General features: G+C 48.1%; 1 protein-coding gene across 1 annotated transcript in view; it reads left to right on the forward strand.

Moving 5' to 3' along the window:
* Window positions 1–1,186: 1,186 nt before the first annotated feature.
* Window positions 1,187–26,961, forward strand: part of PSMC5 (proteasome 26S subunit, ATPase 5) — a 40,992-nt gene continuing 15,217 nt past the window's right edge. Inside the window, exons 1-6 of the mRNA XM_063959470.1 lie at window positions 1,187–1,302; window positions 14,935–15,006; window positions 24,178–24,247; window positions 25,189–25,286; window positions 25,370–25,426; window positions 25,522–25,752. Of these exons, the coding sequence (XP_063815540.1) occupies window positions 1,255–1,302; window positions 14,935–15,006; window positions 24,178–24,247; window positions 25,189–25,286; window positions 25,370–25,426; window positions 25,522–25,752 (576 nt within the window). The 5' untranslated portion in view covers window positions 1,187–1,254. The remainder of the gene's footprint in view (window positions 1,303–14,934; window positions 15,007–24,177; window positions 24,248–25,188; window positions 25,287–25,369; window positions 25,427–25,521; window positions 25,753–26,961) is intronic.

Genomic DNA, 26,961 nt, shown 5'->3' on the forward strand with positions numbered 1-26,961 from the left:
TGCTTCCTATAATTTATCTAGCTATTCAGCTCACTATATAGGATTTATTATGAGTTGATTGCTTTACTCAGACTGAATAGTATAGGCCTTAGGCTGTTTAGTTTATACTGCTTCAGCTAGTGCTAGTTTTTCCCCCTCTAATTCTGTTATAAGCATCTGTCTATTACATTACTAGCGCTACAGGCTGGGATCTGTTTAGTCTGTGCAATGAGATGTAATAGTTTTAAGTTTTGTCGATCTATGTCTGTTTCATTGTTATGTTTTCACAGGTTGCTTAGTTACTACCCTGCGACGCGGCGCCGGATGACGTCACGGGCCGACAGCGTGAGACCCATGCTCCGTATAGACGAACGAGTGAGGCTTGTGGGTTGCCAAGGGGACGGACCGCAGGCGCAACTTGATTACGTCATAGCTGGGCGACGAGGGAGCGCTGTTGAGCGTCCGGACGGTCAGGATGGCGCCGCTAAGCAGGTGAGTCACATTTGGGTTGTTTGATTGTTTGTCATGTATAATGTATATATGTATCACTTGTGGTTCAGTAAGGGTTGTTGAGGCCCTGAGGAAGGGGTATAGCCCCGAAACATGTCGGTACATTAAAGCTGACCGTTTTTCACTCTGCTTAACAAGTCTGTTTGAGTGCCGCCTTACCCCTCTGCATTGTTATTGGAGGATTGGTTCTCCTGGGATGGCACCACAGCATCTTATATTTTCCTAAGATGAGTGTCGGGACTTTTGGAAATATATATATATATATATATATACACATACACATACAGTTTTTGCCATTTTTTCATACTCATTATAGCTTTTTATGATCTTTTACAATTTTTTTCCGTTTTGCCACGTGTGCAATTAATTTATGATATATAACCTAATCCGTTTTTTTTTTGTTTTTTTTTACCAATGTGTGCGTCTTTTTATGCAGATTAATTTAAATAAATACATATAAATGTATCTTCACTTCCACAGTATAGTATATTCTTTCCTCAAAGAATTTTCCCTTTTATCTGTACTTTTCCAGATAGTTAGTGACATGGACCCACGGGCTTATGGGAAAGGTCCTCTCCACAAAGGGTAACTAGACGCTACAGCGTCTTGCGTCATGGGAGCCGATCACCCAGCGATTCCACCAGCACACTAGGCGGCGCTGCAGGCAGACACTGTAACTCTTATTGCGGCGAGCCCGGGGTGACGTCACCGCGCACTGGCTGATGCACCCGCTTCCGGTACTGAGTCACGGTGAGACGGGACAGAATGGCTCCGCCGGGAGAGTGCAAGATGGTGGGGGACGGGGCCGAGCAGGTGATAACATGTGATGTGTGTGCGGGATAGCCCCTGTCCTCTCCCCCGTACACATACCCTAGGCATATCACAGCTATGTGTGTACCCCCGTGTTTATGTGTGGCTGCGGTAGACGCTCCTGCACCGCTCTCCGTCTTCATTGTCTCTGCTAATGCCTATAACACAGGTGACCCCGCAGTTGTTCCTAAACTAAGTCTCCCAGTAAGCATGCTGTACCTTGTAGTGTCACAAGTGGGTTTCTTATTGTGTTGAGAATCTTAGTCTGACAAACAGTCTACACACCCGTATGTATGTGTGTCTGTCTAGTTTATAGAGATGGACAACTGAGTCTACACACCCGTATGTATGTGTGTCTGTCTAGTTTATAGAGATGGACAACTGAGTACGTGATGTGTGTTCAAAACCTATATACAGCAGAAGTGCAGCACCTTGACCCCAAGAGCTAACTTTTTTTGTGGACCACACAGGTATTTGTTGTATAGGAATGTGTGTATTAGTCCAACATTGCGGACATGATGGGTTTTTAAAATGAAATGAAACTTAGCCATTGAAGTTTATGAATAATGGATTTTAGTTATTTATTTTAACTGTCCGCTGTCTCCTGTTATGTGCCCAGCATTGCTGTAATCTGCCCACAGCCTCATTTTATTTTCCTGCCTGCTGCATCTTATGTGCCCCCCCCCCCCATTGCCATTATCTGCTCGCAGCCAACTGTTATGTACCTGCCATTGCTGTCATCATACCAGAAAATAGATGAAAATTGTTATTCGAGCAAGTTGGTTAAATCTGTTTGATTTAAATCACTTGTGAGAACAGCAGTTCTGGTCCATTTTCTGAGGTTTTGGAGCAAATTGCTGTTTGTCATTTGCTCCCATCCATTACTAGATTTTCATTCCAACCAGCTAGATCTGTGGTTCCCAAACTCTGGGGCAGATGTATTAAGCCTGGAGTTTTGATAAGTACAAGGTGATAATGCACCAGCCAGTCAGCTCCTAACTGTCATTTTTCAAACCCGTAACGATTGGCTGGTGCTTTATCACCTTTCACTTATCACTTCTTTATTACTTCTCCAGGCTTAAGGGGGGTACTCACGAAGCGATCGCTGCTTAAAATCTAAGCAATCTGACTAGATTGCTTAGATTTTAAGCATGATCTCTCCGTGTGTAGCCCTCACAGCGATGCGCAGCCCTGCGCATCGCTATCGCTGGTGCAGGCCAATCTAGCAGGTCGCTCACTTCACCCGTCTCCCACCGCACGCTCAGCACAGATCACGCTGTGCTGAGCGGTGGGAGAGATGTGTGCTGAGCGGTTCGCTCAGCACACATCTCTCCCGCATCGGCTAGTGAGTACTGGCCTTTAAATAAGATTTTACTCACCGGTAAATCTATTTCTCGTAGTCCGTAGTGGATGCTGGGAACTCCGTTTGGACCATGGGGAATAGCGGCTCCGCAGGAGACTGGGCACAACTAAAGAAAGCTTTAGGTCACCTGGTGTGCACTGGCTCCTCCCACTATGACCCTCCAAGCCTCAGTTAGGACACTGTGCCCGGACGAGCTGACATAATAAGGAAGGATTTTGAATCCCGGGTAAGACTCATACCAGCCACACCAATCACACCGTATAACTCGTGATACTATACCCAGTTAACAGTATGAATATAACTGAGCCTCTCAACAGATGGCTCAACAATAACCCTTTAGTTAGGCAATAACTATATACAAGTATTGCAGACAATCCGCACTTGGGATGGGCACCCAGCATCCACTACGGACTACGAGAAATAGATTTACCGGTGAGTAAAATCTTATTTTCTCTATCGTCCTAGTGGATGCTGGGGTTCCTGAAAGGACCATGGGGATATAGCGGCTCCGCAGGAGACAGGGCACAAAAAGTAAAGCTTTTTCCGATCAGGTGGTGTGCACTGGCTCCTCCCCCTATGACCCTCCTCCAGACTCCAGTTAGATTTTTGTGCCCGGCCGAGAAGGGTGCAATCTAGGTGGCTCTCCTAAAGAGCTGCTTAGAAAAAGTTTAGCTAGGTTTTTTATTTTACAGTGATTCCTACTGGCAACAGGATCACTGCAGCGAGGGACTGAGGGGAGAAGGAGTCAACTCACCTGCGTGCAGGATGGATTGGCTTCTTGGCTACTGGACATCAAGCTCCAGAGGGACGATCACAGGTACAGCCTGGATGGTCACCGGAGCCGCGCCGCCGGCCCCCTTGCAGATGCTGAAGTCAGAAGAGGTCCAGAATCGGCGGCTGAAGACTCCTGCAGTCTTCTAAAGGTAGCGCACAGCACTGCAGCTGTGCGCCATTTTCCTCTCAGCACACTTCACACGGCAGTCACTGAGGGTGCAGGGCGCTGGGAGGGGGGCGCCCTGGGAGGCAAATGAGTACCTATAAAGGCTAAAAATACCTCACATATAGCCCTAGAGGCTATATGGAGATATTTAACCCCTGCCTAATTTGTCTAAATAGCGGGAGACGAGCCCGCCGGAAAAGGGGCGGGGCCTATCTCCTCAGCACACGGCGCCATTTCCTCTCACAGCTCCGCTGGTCAGGACGGCTCCCAAGTCTCTCCCCTGCACTGCACTACAGAAACAGGGTAAAACAGAGAGGGGGGGGCACATTTATGGCGATATTTTGATATAACAAAGCAGCTATAAGGGAGCACTTATTATAAGGCTATCCCTGATATATATATAGCGCTTTTGGTGTGTGCTGGCAAACTCTCCCTCTGTCTCCCCAAAGGGCTAGTGGGTCCTGTCTTCATTAGGAGCATTCCCTGTGTGTCTGCTGTGTGTCGGTACGTGTGTGTCGACATGTATGAGGACGATATTGGTGTGGAGGCGGAGCAATTGCCAAATATGAGGATGTCACCCCCTAGGGAGTCGACACCAGAATGGATGCCTTTATTTATGGAACTACGGGATAGTGTCAACAACAGGTACCACTAAACAGGGTATTATGTGGGGTATGAAAAAACTACCTATAGTTTTTCCTGAATCAGAAGAACTAAATGACGTGTGTAATGAAGCGTGGGTTGCCCCTGATAAAAAGCTGATAATTTCAAAGAAATTATTGGCATTATACCCTTTCCCGCCAGAGGTTAGGGAGCGCTGGGAAACACCTCCTAGGGTGGACAAGGCGCTAACACGCTTATCTAAACAAGTGGCGTTACCCTCTCCTGAGACGGCCGCACTTAAAGATCCATCAGATAGGAGGATGGAAAATATCCAAAAAAGTATATACACACATGCAGGTGTTATACTACGACCAGCTGTAGCGACTGCCTGGATGGGCAGTGCGGGGGTAGTTTGGTCAGAGTCCCTGATTGAAAATATTGATACCCTGGACAGGGACAATATTTTACTGTCGTTAGAACAAATAAAGGATGCATTTCTTTATATGCGTGATGCACAGAGGGATATATGCACACTGGCATCACGGGTAAGTGCTATGTCCATTTCGGCCAGAAGAGCTTTATGGACGCGACAGTGGACAGGCGATGCGGATTCAAAACGGCATATGGAAGTTTTGCCGTATAAAGGGGAGGAGTTATTTGGAGTCGGTCTATCAGATTTGGTGGCCACGGCTACAGCCGGGAAATCCACCTTTCTACCTCAAGTCACTCCCCAACAGAAAAAGGCACCGACTTTTCAACCGCAGCCCTTTCGTTCCTTTAAAAATAAGAGAGCAAAGGGCTATTCATATCTGCCACGAGGCAAAGGTCGAGGGAAGAGACAGCAACACGCAGCTCCTTCCCAGGATCAGAAGCCCTCCCCGGCTTCTACAAAAGCCTCAGCATGACGCTGGGGCTTCTCAAGCGGACTCGGGGACGGTGGGGGGTCGTCTCAAAAATTACAGCGCGCAGTGGGCTCACTCGCAAGTAGATCCCTGGATCCTGCAGATAATATCTCAGGGATACAGGTTGGAATTAGAGACAGATCCACCTCGCCGTTTCCTGAAGTCTGCTTTACCAACGTCCCCCTCCGAAAGGGAGACGGTGTTGGAAGCCATTCACAAGCTGTACTCTCAGCAGGTGATAGTCAAGGTACCTCTTCTGCAACAAGGGAAGGGGTATTATTCCACTCTTTTTGTGGTACCGAAGCCGGATGGCTCGGTAAGGCCTATTCTAAATCTGAAGTCCTTGAACCTGTACATAAAGAAGTTCAAGTTCAAAATGGAGTCACTCAGAGCAGTGATAGCGAACCTGGAAGAGGGGGACTTTATGGTATCCTTGGACATCAAGGATGCGTATCTCCACGTTCCAATTTACCCCTCACACCAGGGGTACCTCAGGTTCGTTGTACAAAACTGTCACTATCAGTTTCAGACGCTGCCGTTCGGATTGTCCACGGCACCTCGGATCTTTACAAAGGTAATGGCCGAGATGATGATTCTTCTTCGAAGAAAAGGCGTATTAATTATCCCATACTTGGACGATCTCCTAATAAGGGCGAGGTCCAGAGAACAGCTAGAGATGGGATTAGCACTGTCTCAAGAAGTGCTAAAACAGCACGGGTGGATTCTGAATATTCCAAAATCCCAGTTAATGCGACAACTCGTCTGCTGTTCCTAGGGATGATTCTGGACACGGTTCAGAAAAAGGTTTTTCTCCCGGAGGAAAAAGCCAAGGAGTTATCCGAGCTTGTCAGGAACCTCCTAAAACCAGGAAAGGTGTCTGTACATCAATGCACAAGAGTCCTGGGAAAAATGGTGGCTTCTTACGAAGCAATTCCATTCGGCAGATTCCACGCAAGAATTTTCCAAAGGGATCTGTTGGACAAATGGTCAGGGTCGCATCTTCAGATGCACCTGCGGATAACCCTGTCTCCAAGGACAAGGGTGTCTCTTCTGTGGTGGTTGCAGAGTGCTCATCTATTGGAGGGCCGCAGATTCGGCATACAGGATTGGATCCTGGTGACCACGGACGCCAGCCTGAGAGGCTGGGGAGCAGTCACACAAGGAAGAAACTTCCAGGGAGTATGGACGAGCCTGGAAACGTCTCTTCACATAAACATTCTGGAACTAAGAGCAATATACAATGCTCTAAGCCAGGCAGAACCTCTGCTTCAGGGAAAACCGGTGTTGATCCAGTCGGACAACATCACGGCAGTCGCCCATGTGAACAGACAGGGCGGCACAAGAAGCAGGAGTGCAATGGCAGAAGCTGCAAGGATTCTTCGCTGGGCAGAGAATCATGTGATAGCACTGTCAGCAGTGTTCATCCCGGGAGTGGACAACTGGGAAGCAGACTTCCTCAGCAGACACGATCTTCACCCGGGAGAGTGGGGACTTCATCCAGAAGTCTTCCACATGCTGGTAACCCGTTGGGAAAGACCAATGGTGGACATGATGGCGTCTCGCCTCAACAAAAAACTGGACAGGTATTGCGCCAGGTCAAGAGATCCGCAGGCAATAGCTGTGGACGCGCTGGTAACGCCTTGGGTGTACCAGTCGGTGTATGTGTTTCCTCCTCTGCCTCTCATACCAAAAGTATTGAGAATTATACGGCAAAGAGGCGTAAGAACGATACTAGTGGTTCCGGATTGGCCAAGAAGGACTTGGTACCCGGAACTTCAAGAGATGATCACGGAAGATCCGTGGCCTCTAACCTCTAAGGAGGGACTTGCTTCAGCAGGGTCCCTGTCTGTTTCAAGACTTACCGCGGCTGCGTTTGACGGCATGGCGGTTGAACGCCGGATCCTAAAGGAAAAAGGCATGCCGGAAGAAGTCATTCCTACTTTGATTAAAGCAAGGAAGGAAGTAACCGTGCAACATTATCACCGAATTTGGCGAAAATATGTTGCGTGGTGCGAAGATCGGAGTGCTCCGACGGAGGAATTTCAACTGGGTCGATTCCTACATTTCCTGCAATCAGGATTGTCAATGGGTCTCAAATTGGGATCTATTAAGGTTCAAATTTCGGCCCTGTCGATTTTCTTTCAAAAAGAATTGGCTTCAGTCCCTGAAGTCCAGACCTTTGTTAAGGGAGTGCTGCATATACAGCCTCCTGTGGTGCCTCCAGTGGCACCGTGGGATCTCAATGTGGTTTTGGACTTCCTAAAATCTCATTGGTTTGAACCACTAAAAAAGGTGGATTTGAAATATCTCACATGGAAAGTGACCATGCTTCTAGCCCTGGCTTCTGCCAGGAGAGTGTCAGAATTGGCAGCTTTATCTTACAAAAGCCCATATCTGATTTTCCATTCGGACAGGGCAGAACTGCGGACTCGTCCGCATTTTCTCCCTAAGGTGGTATCAGCATTTCATCTGAACCAACCTATTGTAGTGCCTGCGGCTACAAGTGACTTGGAGGACTCCAAGTTACTGGACGTTGTCAGAGCATTAAAAATATATATTGCAAGGACAGCTGGAGTCAGAAAATCTGACTCGTTGTTTATATTGTATGCACCCAACAAGATGGGTGCTCCTGCGTCTAAGCAGACGATTGCTCGTTGGATCTGTAGCACAATCCAACTTGCACATTCTGTGGCAGGCCTGCCACAGCCTAAATCTGTAAAGGCCCACTCCACAAGGAAGGTGGGCTCGTCTTGGGCGGCTGCCCGAGGGGTCTCGGCATTACAACTTTGCCGAGCAGCTACGTGGTCAGGGGAGAACACGTTTGTAAAATTTTACAAATTTGATACTCTGGCTAAGGAGGACCTGGAGTTCTCTCATTCGGTGCTGCAGAGTCATCCGCACTCTCCCGCCCGTTTGGGAGCTTTGGTATAATCCCCATGGTCCTTTCAGGAACCCCAGCATCCACTAGGACGATAGAGAAAATAAGATTTTACTTACCGATAAATCTATTTCTCGGAGTCCGTAGTGGATGCTGGGCGCCCATCCCAAGTGCGGATTATCTGCATAAATTGTACATAGTTATTGTTAACTAATTCGGGTTATTGTTGAAGGAAGCCATCTTTCAGAGGCTCCGCTGTTATCATACTGTTAACTGGGTTTAGATCACAAGTTGTACGGTGTGATTGGTGTGGCTGGTATGAGTCTTACCCGGGATTCAAAATCCTCCCTTATTGTGTACGCTCGTCCGGGCACAGTACCTAACTGGAGTCTGGAGGAGGGTCATAGGGGGAGGAGCCAGTGCACACCACCTGATCGGAAAAAGCTTTACTTTTTGTGCCCTGTCTCCTGCGGAGCCGCTATATCCCCATGGTCCTTTCAGGAACCCCAGCATCCACTACGGACTCCGAGAAATAGATTTATCGGTAAGTAAAATCTTATTTTCTCTGACGTCCTAGTGGATGCTGGGAACTCCGTAAGGACCATGGGGATTATACCAAAGCTCCCAAACGGGCGGGAGAGTGCGGATGACTCTGCAGCACCGAATGAGAGAACTCCAGGTCCTCCTTAGCCAGGGTATCAATTTTGTAGAATTTAGCAAACGTGTTTGCCCCTGACCAAGTTGCAGCTCGGCAAAGTTGGAAAGCCGAGACCCCTCGGGCAGCTGCCCAAGATGAGCCCACCTTCCTTGTGGAATGGGCTTTTACAGATTTTGGCTGCGGTAGTCCAGCCGCAGAATGCGCCAGCTGAATTGTGCTACAAATCCAGCGAGCAATAGTCTGCTTAGAAGCAGGAGCACCCAGTTTGCTGGGTGCATACAGGATAAACAGCGAGTCAGTTCTCCTGACTCTAGCCGTCCTGGAAACATAATTTTTCAAGGCCCTGACTACGTCCAGTAACTTGGAATCCTCCAAGTCCCTAGTAGCCGCAGGCACTACAATAGGTTGGTTCAAGTGAAAAGCTGATATCACCTTAGGGAGAAACTGGGGACGAGTCCTCAATTCTGCCCTATCCATATGAAAAATCAGATAAGGACTTTTATATGACAAAGCCGCCAATTCTGATACACGCCTGGCCGAAGCCAAGGCCAATAACATGACCACTTTCCGCGTGAGATATTTTAGATCCACGGTTTTTAGTGGCTCACACCAATGTGATTTTAAGAAACTCAACACCACGTTGAGAACCCAAGGTGCCACTGGAGGCACAACCGGGGGCTGAATATGCAGCACTCCTTTTACAATGTCTGAACTTCAGGTACTGAAGCTAGTTCTTTCTGGAAGAAAATCGACAGAGCTGAGATCTGTACCTTAATGGAGCCTAATTTTAGGCCCATAGACACTCCTGCTTGTAGGAAATGCAGAAATCGACCTAGTTGAAATTCCTCTGTTGGGGCCTTTTTTAGCCTCACACCAAGCAACATATTTTCGCCATATGCGGTGATAATGTTTTGCAGTTACATCTTTCCTGGCTTGAATCAGCGTAGGAATGACTTCCTCCGGAATGCCCTTTTCCTTTAGGATCCGGCGTTCAACCGCCATGCCGTCAAAACGTAGCCGCGGTAAGTCTTGGAACAGACAGGGCCCCTGCTGCCGCAGGTCCTGTCTGAGCGGCAGAGGCCATGGGTCCTCTGATATAATTTCTTGAAGTTCTGGGTACCAAGCTCTTCTTGGCCAATCCGGAACCACGAGTATCGTTCTTACTCCTCGCCTTCCTATTATTCTCAGTACCTTTTGTATGAGAGGCAGAGGGGGGAACACATAACCGACTGGTACACCCACGGTGTTACCAGAGCGTCCACAGCTATCGCCTGAGGGTCCTTTGACCTGGCGCAATATCTTTTATAGCTTTTTGTTGAGGCGGGACGCCATCATGTCCACCTGTGGCCTTTCCCAATGGTGTACAATCCTTTGGAAGACTTCTGGATGAAATCCCCACTCTCCCGGGTGGAGGTCGTGTCTGCTGAGAAGATCTGCTTCAAAGTCGTCCACTCCGGGAATGAACACTGCTGACAGTGTTAACACATGATTTTCCGCCCATCGGAGAATCCTTGTGGCTTCTGCCATCGCCATCCTGCTTCTTGTGCCACCCCGTTGGTTTACATGGGCGACTGCCGTGATGTTGTCTGATTGGATCAGTACCGGCTGGTTTTGAAGCAGAGGCCTTGCCTGACTCAGGGCATTGTAAATGGCCCTCAGTTCCAGAATATTTATGTGTAGGGAAGTCACCTGACTTGACCAAAGTCCCTGGAAGTTTCTTCCCTGTGTGACTGCCCCCCAGCCTCAAAGGCTGGCATCCATGGTCACTAGGACCTAGTCCTGTATGCCGAACCTGCGGCCCTCTTGAAGATGGGCACTCTGCAGCCACCACAGTAGAGATAACCCTGTCTTCAAGGACCAGGGTATCAGCCGATGCATCTGAAGCTGTGATCCGGACCACTTGTCCAACAGGTCCCACTGAAAAGTTCTTGCATGGAACCTGCCGAATGGGATTGCTTCGTAGGAAGCTACCATTTTTCCCAGGACTCGCGTGCAATGATGCACCGATACCTGTTTTGGCTTCATGAGGTCTCTGACTAGAGATGACAGCTCCTTGGCTTTCTCCTCCGGGAGAAACACTTATTTCTGTTCTGTGTCCAGAACCTTCCCCAGGAACAGTAGACGTGTCGTAGGAACCAGCTGTGACTTTGGACTGTTTAGAATCCAACCGTGCTGTTGTAGCACTTTCCAAAATAGTGCTACCCCGACTAGCAACTGCTCCTTGGACCTTGCCCTTATAAGGAGATTGTCCAAGTACGGGATAATTAAAACTCCCTTTTTTCGAAGGAGTATCATCATTTCGGCCATTACCTTGGTAAACACCCTCGGTGCCATGTACAGTCCAAACGGCAGTGTCTGGACTTGGTAATGGTAATCCTGTACCACAAATCTGAGGTACTCCTGGCGAGGATGGTAAATGGGGACATGCAGGTAAGCATCCTTGATGTCCCGGGATCCCATGTAATCCCCCTCGTCCAGGCTTGCAATAACCGCCCTGAGCAATTCCATCTTGAACTTGAATTTTTTTATGTATGTGTTCAAGGATTTTAAATATAAAATGGGTCACACCGAACCATGCGGTTTCGGTACCCCAAACCGTGTGGAATAGTAACCCCGTCCTTGTTGAAGTAGGGGCACCTTGAGTATTACCTGCTGGGAATACAGCTTATTAATTGCCTCTAGCGCAGCCTCCCTGCCTGAGGGAGTTGTCGGCAAGGCATATTTGAGGAAACGGCGGGGGGGAGACATCTCGAATTCCAGCTTGTACCCCTGAAATACTACTTGAATGAAACAGGGATCCCCTGTGAGCGAGCCCACTGATCGCTGAAATTTTTGAGACGGCCCCCCACCGTACCTGGCTACACCTGTGGAGCCCCCGCGTCATGCTGTGGACTCAGAGGAAGCGAGAGAAGAATTTTGATTCTGGGAACAGGCTGACTGGTGCAGCTTTTTCCCTCTTCCCATGTCTCTGTACAGAAAGGAAGCGCCTTTGACCCGCTTGCTTTTCTGAAGCCGAAAGGACTGTACCTGATAATACAGTGCTTTCTTAGTCTGTGAGGAAACCTGAGGTAATGGATACGAGGTCCCAGAGACCATCCCCAAATAATTCCTCACCCTTATAAGGCAGAATCTCTATGCGCCTTTTAAAGTCAGCATCACCTGTCCAGTGACAGGTCTCTAATACCCTCCTGACAGAATGGACATTACATTCATTTTGGATGCCAGCCGGCAAAATATCCCTCTGTGCATCCCTCATATATAAGACGACGTCTTTAATATGTTCTCATGTTTGACAGGGTCACCGACCACGCTGCAGCAGCACGATCTGCAGGTCTCAGTCTAGTACCTGAGTGTGGAAATACAGACTTCAGGATAGCCTCCTGCTTTTTATCAACAGGTACCTTCAAAGTGGCCGTTCCTAAAACGGCAGTGCCACCTTTTTTGACAACCGTGTGAGCGCCTTATCCACCCTAGGGGATATCTCCCAGCGTAACTTATCCTCTGGCGGGAAAGGGTACGCCATCAGTAACTTTTTAGAAATTACCAGTTTCTTATCGGGGGGAACCCACGCTTTTCACACACTTCATTCATTCATCTGATGGGGGAACAAAACACTGCCTGCTTTTTCTCCCCAAACATAAAACCCTTTTTTAGTGGTACTTGGGTTAATGTCAGAAATGTGTAACACATTTTTTATTGCCGGGATCAAGTCACGGATGTTCCTAGTGGATTGTGTATATGTCTCAACCTTGTCGACACTGGAGTCAGACTCCGTGTCGACATCTGTGTCTGCCATCTGAGTGAGCGGGCGTTTTTGAGCCCCTGATGGCCTTTGAGACGCCTGGGCAGGCGCGGACTGAGAAGCCGGCTGTCCCACAGCTGTTACGTCATCCACCCTTTTATGTAAGGAGTTGACACTGTCGGTTAATACCTTTCACCTAACCATCCACTCTGGTGTCGGCCCCACAGGGGGCGACATCACATTTATCGGCATCTGCTCCGTCACCCTCTAAGCCTCCTCATTAAACATGTCGACACAGCCGTACCGACACACCGCACACACAGGGAATGCTCTGACTGAGGACAGGACCCCACAAAGCCCTTTGGGGAGACAGAGAGAGAGTATGCCAGCACACACCAGAGCGCTATATAATGTGGGGATTAACACTATAACTGAGTGAAATTTCCCCAATAGCTGCTTGTATATATAATATTGCGCCTAAATTTAGTGCCCCCCCTCTCTTTTTAACCCTTTGAGCCTGAAAACTACAGGGGAGAGCCTGGGGAGCTTTCTTCCAGCTGCACTGTGAAGAGAAAATGGTGCCAGTGTGTCTGAGGGAGTTAGCTCCGCCCCTTTTTCGCGGACTTTTCTCCCGCTTTTTTCTGGATTCTGGCAGGGGTATTTACCACATATATAGCCTCTGGGGCTATATATTGTGGTATTTGTGCCAGCCAAGGTGTTTTTATTGCTGCTCAGGGCGCCCCCCCCAAGCGCCCTGCACCCTCAGTGACCGGAGTGTGAAGTGTGTATGAGGAGCAATGGCGCACAGCTGCAGTGCTGTGCGCTACCTTGGTGAAGACTGATGTCTTCTGCCGCCGATTTTCCGGACCTCTTCTTGCTTCTGGCTCTGTAAGGGGGACGGCGGCGCGGCTCCGGGAACGAACACCAAGGACAGGTCCTGCGGTCGATCCCTCTGGAGCTAATGGTGTCCAGTAGCCTAAGAAGCCCAAGCTGGCTGCAAGCAGGCAGGTTCGCTTCTTCTCCCCTTAGTCCCTCGCTGCAGTGAGCCTGTTGCCAGCAGGTCTCACTGAAAATAAAAAACCTAATTCTATACTTTCTTTCTAGAAGCTCAGGAGAGCCCCTAGTGTGCATCCAACCTCGGCCGGGCACAAAATCTAACTGAGGCTTGGAGGAGGGTCATAGTGGGAGGAGCCAGTGCACACCAGGTGACCTAAAGCTTTCTTTAGTTGTGCCCAGTCTCCTGCGGAGCCGCTATTCCCCATGGTCCTTACGGAGTTCCCAGCATCCACTAGGACGTCAGAGAAATATATCTTCCTCATGGACCCCAATTAGTGCACGTTTTTCAGATCTCACAGAATCACAAGTAATATAATTTGTTCCACCTGTGGATATTTCGAAATGTGTCATTGGGGTCGATTCAATTCACCGACAGTTGAATAGCGCCGGGAGTTAGCTCCCGGCACTATTCAATTCAGCTCAATTTAAGTCGGCGAATGCCCGTTCTCCCGGACTTAACAGGTTGAATTGTCGGGAGAACGGGCATTCTCCAACTTTACTCCCCGCCGCAATGCTGATTCCCAACAGAATCACCTCGCGCCGGCCGCACTTTTGTCGGATTTCTTCTCTCATCTGCCGGGGGTGAGAGAAGAATTCCCGACAATTGAGGGTCACTTGTCGCTGTATTGAATAGCGCCGGGAGCTATCTCCCGGCGCTATTCAACTGTCGGTGAATTGAATCGACCCCATTGAGTAATGAGTACACCTGTGCACCTGCTAGGTGGCCTGCAAAACATGAAAACCTTAAGGACAGAGTTTGTGAACCACAGAACTAAATGGATGGTGTGATGAAAGTTGGTCTAGTACAGTGGTTCTCAAACTCGGTCCTCGGGACCCCACACAGTGCATGTTTTGCAGGTAACCCAGCAAGTGCACAGGTGTATTAATTACTCACTGACACATTTTAAAAGGTCCACAGGTGGAGCTAATTATTTCACTTGTGATTTTGTAAGGAGACCTGCAAAACATGCACTGTGTGGGGTCCTGAGGATCGAGTTTGAGAACCTGTGGTCTAGTATATGGGCAGCCTAAAAGGGTCTACCACAGAGCTGGCCAAACCAGTCCTCGAGATCTACCAACGGTTCACATTTTCCAGATCACCTAGCTGGTGCACAGGTGTAGTAATTACTAATTAAGATGTGCTGCATTCATTCCTAACTGACCATTCTACAGATCTCCAGGAGGCCTGGAAAACATGAACTGTTGGTAGATCTCGAGGACCGGTTTGGCCAGCCCTGGTCTACCAAGTCCTGATCCATGTCCCACCACCATCACCTCTTGCATTAGTACAGCTCAGGCAACATTGCTTGTTAGGAGCACTCCATCATACGCCAAACCCCTATCCACCATGGAAGCATTTGTGAGCGATCTGTGCTGGAACCCTTTTATCAAAACTTTGTCTTTATTTTGCAGCTCCCTAATCTTTTATCACTAAACTTGTGAACACAAATGTTTTTACTGAGCCAAAATCTTTTTTTGGGGTTTTTAAATAGATGGATATGGATGAATCACGTGGAGGCAGTGGCCTGAGACAGTATTATTTGTCAAAGATTGAGGATCTACAGGCAAGTATCTGTGTTTCAGTTCTAGTAAATGCTTTACATTGCCAAAACAGTACAGTCATGAATGGAGCTTTTTTGATTTTTACTTATGTCCCATGATGGGGCTATGCATTTGTACTTTGGTGTTGCATATCAGTTCATTGCAGGTGAAATGTCTGTTTTACTTTTGTTACTGTAGAGAGCTAACAGGGTTCTTTTTTTACTTTGCTGGTAAGTTTTGCTATTTTTTTTGCATGGTATAATGGGAGTTCACAAACTACTATAGAGATACAGCTGTTAAAATCTATTGTACTTGTTTTTGCTTTAGGTTCTTTAAAGAGCTACTAAACCTAAATTGCAAGCTGCTTCATCAAGAAAAGGCATTTTGCATTGGTTATGGTAAAGCGGCTAGTTGCTTGATAGTACTGGGGCCATGGGGGGAATTCAGTTGATATCGACGCTTGACCTCCTGTCTAAAGTGATGGGAGACTGCAGGGGCAATATTTATTGATGCTGTTTATCGTGTCCATTAGTGTCTGGTTTAGCTGTGTAAAGCAGCTGAACCCAACTAAAGTAATGGGCACGATCGCAAAAAATAGTAGTTTGGATACCCAAACAGGTCACTTTTCTCACATTTCAGCTCGCCAGCACAGGGGGCTGCAAGCTAAAATGCGTCTCCCTGTGCCTCAGTAGGCCCAAATGGAGCAACAATGGAATTGCTTCATTGGACGCCATCTAGTGGCAGCCGCGGAAGAAACAATAGAATTTTCCCACATGAGTTATACACAGTTGTGTCACATTATTATGACCACCAGCTTATAGCCAGAGAGACCGCTTCGGAGCACCATACGCAGCAAGGTTAGCTGAACTGTAGTTTTAGACAAACATTTGGTAGACCCCAGGTTCATTTTGACGGTGAGCCGCTCCATTGTAGCGTGTTGGTCGGCTCTCGCACACCTTTGTAGCTGACATTCACAGCTCACATCAATGGCACACGGTGCTCCGCAGTTTCCATGTCCGTTATTCGCAATGGTGCCATTTGTCCAGTCACAATACACCTTCACCACAGCAGCACACGAGCAGTTCACAAACTGCGCTGTCTCAGACATACTGTCACCCTTGGCCCGAAAGCCGATAATCATCCCTTTTTGCAACTCTGATAAATTTCCCATATTACCCATGACTGCAACGAGTGATGTGTGCAGACGGCCTATCGCACACCTTATATACCTACCAAGCCTGCTCACTACACGTGACACACTTCATGGGATACGCGCTGCCAACGTCAAAAGTAGGAGGTGATCATAATAATGTCTCGGCTGAGTATTTTGATCATGAGTTTGAGTTTGTTCCAGGTGTTCCAATTACCTAATTTTCTTCTGCAATTCGAAAAACATACTGGTAGGATAATTGTCATCTGGCAAAATGAACTCTTGTCTTCCTGTAGTACGGATTTTAGACTAAGCTCCATTGAACACCAGGTCACTGAGATGAATGATTCCATTATCTCAGAAACGCATGCAATATGATAGAAACGGGATCCGGTCTTTAGGTTGACATGGTTTCTAGGTTGACATGCGTTTTTCACATTTTTTTCTCTAACGTCCTAGTGGATGCTGGGGACTCCGTAAGGACCATGGGGAATAGACGGGCTCCGCAGGAGACAGGGCACTTTAAGAAAGAATTTAGATTCTGGTGTGCTCTGGCTCTCCCTCTATGTCCCTCCTCCAGACCCCAGTTTGAATCTGTGCCCGGACGAGCTGGGTGCTGTTTAGTGAGCTCTCCTGAGCTTGCTATAAGAAAGTATTTTGTTAGGTTTTTTATTTTCAGGGAGATCTGCTGGCAACAGGCTCCCTGCATCGTGGGACTGAGGGGAGAGAAGCAGCCCTACTCACTGAAGATAGGTCCTGCTTCTTAGGCTACTGGACACCATTAGCTCCAGAGGGATCGTACACAGGATCTCACCCTTTGTCGTCCGATCCCGGAGCCGCGCCGCCGTCCCCCTCGCAGAGCCGGAAGACAGAAGCCGGGTGAAAGAAGCAAGAAGACTTCAAAATCGGCGGCAGAAGACTCCAGTCTTCACTGAGGTAGCGCACAGCACTGCAGCTGTGCGCCATCGCTCCCACACTACACCCACATACTCCGGTCACTGTAGGGTGCAGGGCGCAGGGGGGGGCGCCGCCCTGGGCAGCAATTAAAACCTCTTGGCTAAAGTTGGACATATATACAGTTGGGCACTGTATATATGTATGAGCCCTCGCCATAATATTGTACAGAAACGCGGGACAGAAGCCCGCCGCTGAGGGGGCGGGGCTTCTTCCTCAGCACTCACCAGCGCCATTTTCTCTCCACAGCTCCGCTGAGAGGAAGCTCCCCAGGCTCTCCCCTGCAGATTCACGGTAGAAGAGGGTAAAAAGAGAGGGGGGGCGCAAAAACATAATATACAGCAGCTACTGGGTTAACACTAAGTTACTGTGTGATTCCTGGGACATATAGCGCTGGGGTGTGTGCTGGCATACTCTCTCTCTCTGTCTCTCCAAAGGGCCTTGTGGGGGAACTGTCTTCAAAAAAGAGCATCCCCTGTGTGTGTGGTGTGTCGGTACGCTTGTGTCGACATGTTTGACGAGGAAGACTATGTGGAAGCAGAGCGGGAGCAAATGAATGTGGTGTCTCCGCCGACGGCGCCGACACCTGATTGGATGGATATGTGGAAGGTTTTAAATGATAATGTTAATTCCTTGCATAAAAGGTTGGATAAAGCTGAAACCTTAGGACAGTCGGAGTCTCAGCCCATGCCTGATCCTCTGTCGCAGAGGCCGTCAGGGTCTCAGAAGCGCCCACTATCCCAAATTGTTGACACAGATACCGACATGGATTCTGACTCCAGTGTCGATTACGATGATGCAAAGTTACAGCCTAAATTGGCTAAAGCCATCCGTTATGATTATAGCAATGAAGGATGTGTTGCACATCACAGAGGAAACCCCAGTCCCTGACAAGAGGGTTCATATGTATGGGGAAAAAAGGCAGGTGGTGACCTTTCCCCCTTCACATGAGCTAAATGAGTTATGTGAAAAGGCTTGGGAATCTCCAGATAAGAAACTGCAGATTTCCAAACGGATGCTTATGGCGTATCCCTTCCCGCCATCGGACAGTTTACGCTGGGAATCCTCCCCTAGGGTGGACAAAGCTCTAACACGCTTATCCAAGAGGGTAGCCCTGCCGTCACAGGATACGGCCACCCTAAAAGATGCTGCGGATAGAAAGAAAGAGGGTACCCTGAAGTCCATTTATACACATTCAGGTACCTTACTAAGGCCGGCAATTGCGTTGGCCTGGGTGTGTAGTGCTGTAGCAGCTTGGACGGATACCTTATCTGAGGAACTTGATACCGTAGACAAGGATACTATATTAATGACCCTGGGGCATATAAAAGACGCTGTCCTATATATGAGAGATGCTCAAAGAGACATTAGCCTACTGGGCTCTAGAATAAATGCAATGTCGATTTCTGCCAGAAGGGTCCTGTGGACTCGGCAATGGACAGGCGATGCCGACTCAAAAAGGCACATGGAGGTTTTACCTTACAAGGGTGAGGAATTGTTTGGGGAGGGTCTCTCGGACCTGGTCTCCACAGCTACTGCTGGAAAGTCAAATTTTTTGCCATATGTTCCCTCACAACCTAAGAAAGCACAAAAAGGCAAGAAAGTCCGAGGTGCGTCCTTTCTTGCCAGAGGCAGGGGCAGAGGAAGGAAGCTGCACAACACAGCTAGTTCCCAGGAACAGAAGTCCTTCCCGGCTTCCACTAAATCCACCGCATGACGCTGGGGCTCCACAGGCGGAGCTAGGCCCGGTGGGGGCGCGTCTCCGAAATTTCAGGCACAAGTGGGTTCACTCCCAGGTGGATCCCTGGGCAATAGAGATTGTGTGTCAGGGATACAAGCTGGAATTTGAAGAGATGCCCCCTCACCGATACCTCAAATCGGCCCTGCCAGCTTCCCCCTTAGAGAGGGAAATAGTGTTAGCTGCAATTCACAAATTGTATCTTCAGCAGGTGGTGGTCAAGGTTCCCCTCCTTCAACAAGGGAAGGGTTATTATTCGACCATGTTTGTGGTACTGAAACCGGACGGTTCGGTCAGACCCATATTGAATTTAAAATCCCTGAACATATACCTGAAAAGGTTTAAGTTCAAGATGGAATCGCTCAGAGCGGTCATCGCAAGCCTGGAAGGGGGGGATTTTATGGTGTCTTTGGACATAAAGGATGCATACCTTCATGTCCCCATTTATCCACCTCATCAGGTGTACCTCAGATTTGTGGTACAGGATTGTCATTACCAATTCCAGACGTTGCCGTTTGCGCAGTGTTCATTCCGGGAGTGGACAACTGGGAAGCAGACTTCCTCAGCAGGCACGACCTCCACCCGGGAGAGTGGGGACTTCATCAAGAAGTCTTCTCGCAGATTGCAAGTCGGTGGGAACTGCCACAGGTGGACATGATGGCATCCCGCCTCAACAAAAAGCTACAGAGGTATTGCGCCAGGTCAAGAGACCCTCAGGCGATAGCTGTAGATGCACTAGTGACACCGTGGGTGTTCCAGTCGGTTTATTTCTTTCCTCCTCTTCCTCTCATACCCAAGGTGCTGAGAATCATAAGGAAAAGAGGAGTGAGAACAATACTCATTGTTCCGGATTGGCCAAGAAGGACTTGGTATCCAGAGCTGCAAGAAATGCTCACAGAGGACCTATGGCCTCTGCCTCTAAGACAGGACTTGTTGCAACAGGGGCCCTGTCTGTTCCAAGACTTACAGCGGCTGCGTTTGACGGCATGGCGGTTGAACGCCGGATCCTAGCAGAAAAAGGCATTTCAGATGAGGTTATTCCTACGCTGATAAAGGCTAGGAAAGATGTGACGGCTAAACATTAACACTGTGTATGGCGCAAATATGTTGCTTGGTGTGAGGCCAGGAATGCCCACACGGAGGAATTCCAGCTGGGCCGTTTCCTTCACTTCCTACAGTCGGTAGTGACTTTGGGCCTAAAATTGGGTTCCATTAAGGTCCAGATTTCGGCCCTGTCTATTTTCTTTCAAAAAGAACTGGGTTCTCTGCCTGAAGTTCAGACGTTGTAAAGCGAGTGCTGCATATTGTGCCTCCAGTGGCACCTTGGGATCTTAACGTGGTGTTGAGTTTCCTGAAGTCAACTGGTTTGAGCCACTCAAAACCGTGGAGTTAAAATTTCTCACGTGGAAGGTGGTCATGCTATTAGCCTTGGCTTCAGCTAGGCGTGTGCCAGAATTAGCGGCTTTGTCACATAAAAGTCCCTATCTGGTTTTCCATATGGATAGGGCAGAATTGCAGACCCGTCCACAATTTCTGCCAAAAGTGGTGTCATCTTTTCATATGAACCAACCTATTGTGGTGCCTGTGGCTACTCGTGACTTGGAGGATTCCGAGTTGCTCGATGTGGTCAGGGCTTTGACTGTTTATGTAGCCAGAACGGCTAGAGTCAGGAAAACTGAGTCGCTGTTTATCCTGTATGCACCCAACAAGCTGGGTGCTCCTGCTTCAAAGCAAACTATTGCTCGCTGGATCTGTAACACGATTCAGCAGGCTCATTCTGCGGCTGGTTTGCCGTTTCCAAAATAAGTAAAAGCCCACTCCACAAGGAAGGTGGGCTCTTCTTGGGCGGCTGCCCGAGGGGTCTCGGCATTACAGCTTTGCCGAGCAGCTAATTGGTCAGGTTCAAACACACTTGCAAAGTTTTACAAGTTTGATACCCTGGCTGAGGAGGACCTTGTGTTTGCTCATTCGGTGCTGCAGAGTCATCCGCACTCTCCCGCCCGTTTGGGAGCTTGGGTATAATCCCCATGGTCCTTACGGAGTCCCCAGCATCCACTAGGACGTTAGAGAAAATAAGATTTTACTTACCGGTAAATCTATTTCTCGTAGTCCGTAGTGGATGCTGGGCGCCCGTCCCAAGTGCGGACTTCTTCTGCAATACTTGTTTATAGTTATTGCTTAAATAAGGGTTATGTTGTGGTTGCATCAGGGTTGATCTGATGCTCCGTTGTTGTTCATACTGTTAACTGGGAAAGTTTATCACAAGTTATACGGTGTGATTGGTGTGACTAGTATGAGTCTTGCCCTGGATTCCAAAATCCTTTCCTTGTACTGTCAGCTCTTCCGGGCACAGTTTCTCTAACTGAGGTCTGGAAGAGGGACATAGAGGGAGGAGCCAGAGCACACCAGTAGTCCTAATTCTTTCTTAAAGTGCCCTGTCTCCTGCGGAGCCCGTCTATTCCCCATGGTCCTTACGGAGTCCCCAGCATCCACTACGGACTACAAGAAATAGATTTACCGGTAAGTAAAATCTTATTTTTATGAGGTATTTTGTGTTTCTTCTTCGGGTTCCATAGGGCTCCACAGGGAGACAATGGGGTGTAGGTGGTGGTTAAGGACCGGGCACCAAACAGTTAAAATTTTCGGTATCCCAAGATGCTCCTGTCCTTACCGCCTATACCCCGTCTCCATGCTCAGACACCTCAGTTTGTTTGGTGCCAGCAGGAAACGGTTCACTGTTGTAACAGTAGGGCTGCTCTTTAGCAGCCCTAGCTTCAGTAGTTTTTTTTTTTTTTTTACTAGTTTCTGTGATGAGTAGCAGCGCTAGGCTGTCTCCGGGATGTCAGCACTGCTATTTCCACACCCCGGCCCCAGGCCATGGAACTTCCGGCAGGTACATGGGAACTCCAATAGCACGGCTCCCATGACGGAACCTGGACTGCAAGCCGGCACTGGGGGTGCAGGTTTGTCTCAATAGCAGTCCCGCCTCCGGTTCCCGGAGACGGACCAGAGGTGCTGGCGTGGACTCCGTTACGTTTGGGACTCCACTATACCACCAGGGTGTTTTACTGGTGCAAGCACACTTTACTGAGGCCAGAGTACCGGTCGGTGAGGCCAGCATAGAGGAGGTAAGCCCTCTCCCTGCATCCCATCCCCCAGCTCAGTGCACCATTCCACTATGGTCTTCCCGCCGCTGAGCTGTTCCTCCTCAGAGACCTTCAGCAGCCATTTTCAACAGACAGCTAAAGGTCTCAGGGAATGCTGGGTCCGGTCTCCCTGCAAGTAATGGCGGCACAACTGTTTCGTCAGGGGGTCAGAATACTACCATCCCTGGACAATCTGTTGATCCTCGCATACTCTCCGGGGATCCTTCACTGCCGTCTTCAGCTAGCCATTGCATTACTACAGACACAAGGGGGATCGGTATGTGATCCCGCGGCATGGGATGCCGAATGTCAGGTTACCGACACCGGCATCTCGTGCGGTAGAATGCCGGAAGGGGGGTGAGCGCTATGGAGCCCCTTGCGGGCTCGGTGGCGAGCGGTTCTAGTCTCCCTCTATGGGTGTCGTGGACACCCATAGAGGTGGACTCACCTACCTTTGATGGTATTCCGGCGGTGGTATGGTGACCCTGTCAGGATCCCGGCGTTGGTATTAAGACAGCCGGGATCCCGACGAGCAGTATGCTTACTACATACCACGCAAGGCTGGCTCATCAATTGGAAAAGGTCATCCCTTGTGCATTCTCAAAGGATGGTGCATCTGGGAGCTCTCCTGGACTCACAGGTTCAATGGATTTTGCTGCCAGCTGACAATTTCTGCACTACAGCTACAGGTCCGCAACTGTACAGTTGTAACTTGCTGCACAGTCGTTGCGTGTCTATTGACTCAGCCATGCAGGTTTTGGGGTGCACGATGTCCAGCTTTGACATGATGGAGTATGCCCAGGTAGACAACCACATCTGATCAGGTCTCAAACGATGATTCTCTTCTCGGAGTTTCGTCTGTCTCTAGCTTGGTGGCTCCGGGTCAAGAGATCCCAAAGCAGCCTTCGTGGATGACCTGGCTGTGAAATGGTTCTTCCATCTGCCTTACATCTTCCCTCCTGTCTCTTCTTCCACGTGTTCTTCGGATCTTCACGCAAAGCGGAAGCACCGCCCTATTGATAGCCCCAGCCTGGCCCAGGCGCCATTGGTTCGGCGATCTTCAGTCTCTTTATAGACGCTCCCTTTCTACTTCCTCTACGAACAGACCTGTTGTCTCTGGGTCCCTGTCTGCACCCGGACCTAGCCTGTCTGTCTGACGGCATGGGTCGAGTCATCCCTCCTAAGGTAAAAAAAAGTTTCTACCAGTTCCATCTGGAAAATTGGATTCCCTCTTTGTCCTCTCTGAATTCCACATGTGGGGATGGCTTTGCATGACTATCTCACAGGCTTACACGCATGCTGACCTACCTGTACCGGATACAGTCTCTGTACATTTTACTCGCTCTGTGGGTCCTTCATGGGCAGCCCGCCATGGCGCGTTTGCGCAACAATTGTGCAAGGCAGCCACGTTGTCTTCTGTCTACACCTTCCTCAGCTTCTCTTTGCCTTTGATACATTTGCCTCCCAGGATTCTTCATTTAGACGCCAGATTCTCCTATCCGTTCAGGAGCGTCCCCTCCCTTGAACAACTACTTTGGAACATCCCCATTGTCTCCCTGTGGACCCCAATGGAACCCGAGAAGAAAAGGAGGATTATGGTAGATTTACCTTTTGTTAACTCTTTCTTCGAGGTCCATAGGGTCGACAGGGCATCGACCCTAGCTTCTATGTGTATCTTTTTCTTGGTCAATGGTTCCTTCCTCCTGTTGGTGAGTGTGTGGTGTTGTGTGTGCCTTCTCTCCTATCCTGCCTTGGGCCTGTTGATATAACTGAGGAGCCTGAGCATGTACGTGGGGCATAGGGGGAGAAGAACAGGAGCATTTTTGGATGCCTAAAGCTTTAACTTTTTGGTGCCTGGTCCTTAACCATCACCTACACTCCATTGTCTCCCTGTGGACCCTTTGGACCTCGAAGAAAGAGTTAACAAAGGTCTGCTGTATCTCTCCTTTTTAGTTACAATTTGAGTGCCTCTGAATACTGACACTTTTTTTGCGGGGGAGGGGGGGGGAGAGAGATAAATGTTTTCACAGACCTCACACTTGAAGTGGTTGTTTTTTGCACATGCTTTAAACACGAAAGATAAAATAGCCACTAGACTGTACCAAAGAGAGAAAAGAAGAATTTAAGATGGACTTCATTTTTTTTATTCTGTGCATCTAATCTTGTAGGTTTTTCTAACTGATATTTTTTATTTCTCCCTCTCCAGTTGGTTGTCAATGATAAAAGCCAGAACTTGAGACGTCTTCAAGCACAGAGAAATGAACTAAATGCTAAAGGTAGCCTTCAGTGTCTGGACTTTTTAACTATCACTACACGGGATCAGTATGATATCCCGGCTGTCGGCATCCTGGTGGTCAGTAGACAGACGCCAGAATCCTGACAGCTAGAAAACTAGCGGCGAGCGCAGCGTGTACGCTCGCCGAGCATTCGCCCTGGTGGTGACACTAATCTATTCCCCTTCGGGTGTTGGCATGTACCACCACCTAAATGGGGATTCCAGACGTTGGTCAGGATTTCGACTGCCGGCATTTCACTGGGTGTCGGGATTCCGGCGTCTGTATCCTGACCGCCCGGGATCCCGACAGCCGGCAATTTTACTGCATACCCACTGCACTATTACTATGTCAACATACAGGTACTTTACATGTGTCCCAAGCTCTGTTGTGTTTTATGCATGATGACTGTAGGCTTAAGTAAGGTTTCACTGAATATGCATTTTTTTCATCATGACCCTTGAATGGTGACAGTACCCGCTTTTCTGTTTTTATCTAGTTAGTACACAATCACATTAAAATCTTCACGTGTGTGCACATATTAGTATATTTACAGTATAGCAATATTGTAAAATACAGTTTAGATTAACTGCATCTTTGTTGGTTCCTCAATTCTGATGTAAAGAGGAGCTCTAGATGTGCATCTATCTGTAAACTGAATGATATTGTCCAATCCTATGTTTGTTAATGATGAACACTTGTGCTTATTTTGACAAGCTACATCTACCCATGAGAGTGTTACAGCTTCCATGCATATGCTAACACTGCCGCAGTTCATTGCTTGTACCTAATTTAAAAATACTACATGCACATAACATAACCTATTGCTCTAAGACCCATTTTGAGGAATAAAGAAACAAGTGTTTGCTGTTTTACTATATATTCTGTTTAGTATCAACTATACATGAAGTATTTGGTACAAAAGATGTATGTGCTTTCTTCAGTGCGTCTCCTGCGCGAGGAGTTGCAGTTACTGCAGGAACAGGGTTCCTATGTCGGGGAGGTAGTCAGAGCCATGGATAAGAAAAAGGTGCTGGTGAAGGTGAGTGACATTATGCTTGCATTGTGATCCATGGGCGCTGCTCTGTACAGACTCTCCATGTAACTACCTTGCTTGTCTCCTAGGTCCATCCAGAGGGGAAGTTTGTTGTGGATATTGATAAGAATATTGATATAAATGATGTGAGTATTCTATGGCAAAGCTTGTGTCTTGGTTCTGTAACATTGTGCTGTGAAATATTAATGGTTACTGAATTACTCTAACTCCAAATGCTTAGGTGACTCCAAATTGCAGAGTTGCTTTGAGGAATGACAGTTACACCCTGCATAAAATCCTACCCAATAAGGTGGACCCACTGGTGTCACTGATGATGGTGGAGAAGGTTCCAGACTCCACATATGAGATGATTGGTGGTTTGGACAAGCAAATCAAAGAGATAAAGGAAGTTATTGAGCTGCCAGTCAAACACCCAGAGCTTTTTGAGGCATTGGGAATTGCACAGCCAAAGGTTAGACATATTTGTTAAAATGTTCTAATTTTTTTTCCATTATTTATGAACCGTTTCTTATATAGCGCCGCATATTCCATTGCGCTTTACAATTGGGGCAACAGTAATAGAACAAAACTGGGTAAAAACAGACAGACTTAAGCCCAGCACACAGGAGCCAATCCCTGGCGGGGACCCTGCGGGGTGCCGGCATCTGCAAGAGCATACACATATCCCCGGTGGCAGCGGGGAAGGGAGCAGCGGCGGGGGGGGAACAGGAGCGTGCATCGTTAACGACATTGAGTGTACACACTGGACAAGATTGGAAAAGATCTACGATTGGCCCTTCTGAGCGAGATCTTTTACTTTCTCGTCTAGTGTGTATGAGGCTTTAGAGGTAGGAAGGCCCTGCTCACTAGCTTACAATCTTTCATTGTGTGGGACTATTTGGAAAATGGCTGATTGAAACTGCTTTTAAAATGGCCTTCCTTGTTCTCTGTTCATTGTATAGGCTGAGCCAATATCCAGCCTCTGTCAGCTCAGTGATGTCACTGTTTTAATAGGCTGAATATTAGTCCAGCTCATATAATGACTGCTACTTCTGTATGTAGGTGATGGGTAAACCTTTTCTGGTAGAGGTAGAAACTTGGAGTTCTATAGTTTCAACAGTACTAAGGCTATGAGACTGCTGTGGCCAGATATCTGCAATATGAGGCTCTTGTAAGACACTGACAGGCACGTAGGCTTTTTACTAAAAAAAACTCGAAAGCTGCAAATCTGCATAATTTCCAAAGCAAACCATTGGCAGCTTGTGCTTGTTTCACCTTTACTAGATACAGTAGGTAAAAACAAATTTCAATTAACACATTTCAACAATGTCTGAAAACCTTCTATGCTCTTATTTTGGAGTGGGTTGGATGTGATCTTTATTGATAAGTAATCATTTACCTTATAAGTAATCTTGTTTATTGCAGTTTATTTTGTAGATCTTCAGGAATATATTATAATCCTAAGTGTGTGGTGCATTCATTATTTCCTTTTCTTAAATGATAGCTCAGTTTTGGGTGGAGTTATCAAATACTGATCCCAATCACTTACGTTTCTGGGGCCATTCTTCGGGTACCCTCACAGATGTGCATATTGATTGCTTACACCTATGGGCAACATATTCTAGTTGGTCTTTGTCCTGTTTCATTGAAAAAAGCCTGTATCTGTGAGAGTATGGGTGGG

This window comes from Pseudophryne corroboree, chromosome 3, assembly GCF_028390025.1.
Source record: "Pseudophryne corroboree isolate aPseCor3 chromosome 3, aPseCor3.hap2, whole genome shotgun sequence".
In the NCBI taxonomy this organism is placed as follows: Eukaryota; Metazoa; Chordata; class Amphibia; order Anura; family Myobatrachidae; genus Pseudophryne; species Pseudophryne corroboree.